Source organism: Cibotium barometz, chromosome 14 (assembly GCF_041138505.1).
Source record: "Cibotium barometz isolate CiBa-2024 chromosome 14, ASM4113850v1, whole genome shotgun sequence".
NCBI lineage: Eukaryota > Viridiplantae > Streptophyta > Polypodiopsida > Cyatheales > Cibotiaceae > Cibotium > Cibotium barometz.
The window spans coordinates 58,350,282-58,353,883 of NC_141059.1; the positions used below are offsets into that span (position 1 = coordinate 58,350,282).

The 3,602-nt window shown below is 47.3% G+C and overlaps 1 protein-coding gene across 1 annotated transcript; it reads right to left on the reverse strand.

The window, feature by feature from the left end:
* Positions 1-1,176: 1,176 nt before the first annotated feature.
* On the reverse strand, positions 1,177-3,400 carry LOC147632233 (uncharacterized). The gene is made up of 3 exons (XM_086807945.1): positions 3,036-3,400; positions 1,480-2,945; positions 1,177-1,405 (listed from the first exon to the last, which is right to left on the reverse strand). Exons 1-3 carry the CDS (start codon positions 3,286-3,288, stop codon positions 1,202-1,204), a joined length of 1,923 nt encoding a protein of 640 aa, XP_086664071.1. The 5' UTR covers positions 3,289-3,400; the 3' UTR covers positions 1,177-1,201.
* Between the last annotated feature and the right edge of the window lie 202 nt (positions 3,401-3,602).

Consider the following 3,602-nt stretch of genomic DNA (forward strand, 5'->3'; position numbering starts at 1 on the left):
ACACGTGTGTGTGCAAGCTTGAGTATGTGTGCAAGTGTACATATCTCTATATGTTACATGTGTCCATGTATGCGAGTGTGTGTGCGCGTGTGCACGTATCATGTGCTTGTGTGTGTGTATGCATGAACATACATGTGTGTGTCGATATACATATAAATCTATTTATATATACATGCTTACATACTTATACACATACATACATAATACATATAAGTGTGTGTGTGTATATTCTCTCTTACACATGCACATAATATATATGTTTGTGTGTATGTGCAAGCTTGAGTATGTGTGCAAGTGTGCATATCTCTATATGTATGCATGAACATAATATATATAAGTGTGTGTGTGTATATTCTCTCTTACACATGCACATAATATATATGTTTGTGTGTATGTGCAAGCTTGAGTATGTGTGCAAGTGTGCATATCTCTATATGTATGCATGAACATACATATGTGTGTGTCGATATACATATAAATCTATTTATATATACATGCTTACATACTTATAGATACACATACATACATGCTTACATACTTATAGATACACATACATACATAATATATATAAGTGTGTGTATATTCTCTCTTACACATGCACATAATATATATGTTTGTGTGTGTACAAGCTTGAGTATGTGTGCAAGTGTGCATATCTCTATATGTTGCACACGTGTCCATACGTGCGAGTGTGTGTGTGTGCACGTATCATGTGCTGGTGTCTGTGTTGTGTGTGTGTGTGCATGTACATGAACATACATGTGTGTGCGTCGACATACATATAAATCTATTTATATATACATGCTTACATACCTATAGATACACATACATACATAATATATATAAGTGTGTATTTATAGGTATGTAAGCCTGTATACAAAGATTTCATGTGAGATGTGAGATTTCATGAGAAAGATGTGAAATTCAAAATTGCATTGGAAGATGTGAGATTTGGCTCCTCCTCATGGTTGAGGGAGGAGTGGTTATTTTGAATTAGCCCCACCTCCTTTGCCCACCTGGAGGGAGGTGGGGTTGTGGTTAATCTTGTATAGATAGATAGATGGGCATGCAGTAGTGGGGTAAAAGCATCTATGCACATAATATTTATTCACAAATAAACTTTTAAACAGTTTACAGCCTAAATATGCTAAAAGCGTAGAAAAAAAAGGTACAAATGCGTCCTAATTGAGAGAAGGGAGCACTAAACCGCCAGCCGATTGGCGAGGTACCACAGATGCCACGTTAGCCCAGCTACGGTGGCCAAATTTACACAAGAAGTGATCTGATGGAGGCATTTGAACTTGGCATCGATGGAGGCTACGCGAGCCTTGGTAGCTTCGTCGAAGTCATCCGCGCTTTGGCCGCGCCCTTCTTCCTTCTCAACCTTGAGCTTCTCAAACATTATCTGAGAATTGCACGCTTCAGCAAACCCTAATGTAAAATTGCAAAATGAAAAACGACAAATTACTGTTCCTTTACCTGGGTGGCCTTGGGCTCCACTACCAGTGTGTTGAGAAGCGAGGTACCCAAAGACACGGCAAAGTTCCAGTACTGCAAGTGTTCCCACCTGCCCGCTGCATGCCAAGGATGAAGCGCCGCGTGGATAACAGCGCACACCGCCAAGCAGCCGGTCGTTAGACGCAGATACACCGGGAAGAGCTTGCTCTGCAACAACCCTAGCTGCTGGCGCGGCAGCGCCCGGGAGAGCAGATGACCGGACAAGAAGGTCATCCAAAGCGTGATGCCGTAGACAGCTGAGAAGGTTGCCAGGTAAAGGGCGCGCAGAAGCGGGCGGAACGTGGCAAACAACCGCTTCTTGGTCTGAGCGGCTGCCTCTTTGAGGCGTGTCATGTTGCCCTTCGCAAGTCCGGACACTTTTTGAGAGACACCTGCGCTGGTATCCCCTCGGGCAGCGGCGGCCGCCCGTTCAAACACGTCCTTGGCCGCCTCTAACGCCCCCTTGGCTGAATCTGCTAGGTAGATGTATTTCTCCTTCGACTCGCCCCCGTTTACTTCGACAGCCTTCTCGAACACCTCCCTAGCCCTTTCTATCGCTCCCATCGCACTCTCCATCAGATAAGCATAGCACTCCCGAGACGCCGCCACATCAAACTTCGTAGTATGGACCCCCTCTACTGCCCTGTTAGCACGGACCTCGCTTCCATCCTCAAACCAGCTGCACAGATCGCGCACCCTCCTTGCTAACCCATTATCATTCCACCTCCTCTTCTCCCGTCCTGTCAACCGCTCCTTCACCCCATGGAAAACCCCCCCTAGCTTCTCCTTGTACCCATTTTCGTCACTTCCGCCTGGCATGCAAGACGGAGCAGCGTCACGTACCCTCTCCTGCATGTCACGCGCTTTGACTTGCACCTCGCGTGCCGTCTCCTGCATGTTACTTGTCTCTTGCACACCCTTCTTTATACCCTCCATGCTCTCTTTACCCGGTATGTATGAAGCCGCCTCTTTGCTAGTAGACATGTAAGCCGAAGCCTCTTCTAAGTTTTTCTCCATAGCTTCCATGGCATTAGAGCTCATGTATGCTGAGTCTTCTTCTCTGCCCTGCATGTACGAAGAAGCCTGCTGCTTTGCTTCTTCCAGCTTCCTCTTCAAGCTCTCCACGGTTTCTTTGCCCCCCGGGACGTATGAGGCAGGATCAGACTTCTCTGCGTATGAAGCGGCTCTCTCCTTGGCTTCCCCCGTCTCTCTCTTCAAGCCCTGCATGGCCTCGTTTCCAGTCTCCCCTCCGGGTATGTAAGAGATCGCATCTTCTTTGCTAGAGATGCTAGAAGCAACTTTTTCGCCTGTCTCATGCATGCCCTGCTTAGCTTTCCCGGCTTTTTCTTGAATGCCCTGCTTAGCTTGCTCAGCTTTCTCATGCACGCCATGCTTGGCTCGCTGAAATACATCTTGCGCGGTATCCTTGGCGCTGTCCATGCCCTCAACTGCCCAACCAACAGAAAACAATCACTACACCTTGCCGCGATTACTTCAAAGATTAAACACCACTGAAAAGAGGAGCTGAGAATGCAAACCTGCTTTGTCGCAGGCCTCGTGGATTGTCTCTTTCACCTTGTCCATTGTGCTCGGACAAGGTTCTTGGTCGCGCACAACTTTTTGGGCGGCCTCTTTGGCCGCCTGCCTAGCGGAACGGAACATGCCGGAAGGTGTGGGTGGTTCATAGCCATGGACTCGATGCCCGGCACTCGTAAGGTGAGGCTCCGGAACCAGCACGACTACGGCTCCGAAGTATGACAATAGAAACGCTAGCGCTAGTACGTTCATCATGCTCACACCACAGCCAATGTATGGGAATGCAGTTGCAAGCGGCTCTTCATGTGGGTGCGTAACTGCGACCACAAGAAGCCGAGTGGCAGGCTCGAAAACATGCCACCTACAGCGTTGCAGTGACTTTCTAAGCTGGAAACCGATTTCTTTGGCACCCGGAAGGTTCTTTTGGTGTGCTTTAAATATAATCAATAATAATGTGGAATATTGCTTATTCACTCTTTTATTAGTGTTGCTTTGATTAATGCCCGTTATGCTACGGAATTAAGGTTGCTCATCGTCAACAACCCCTCCGTCCCTTGCTCGCCCCTCGT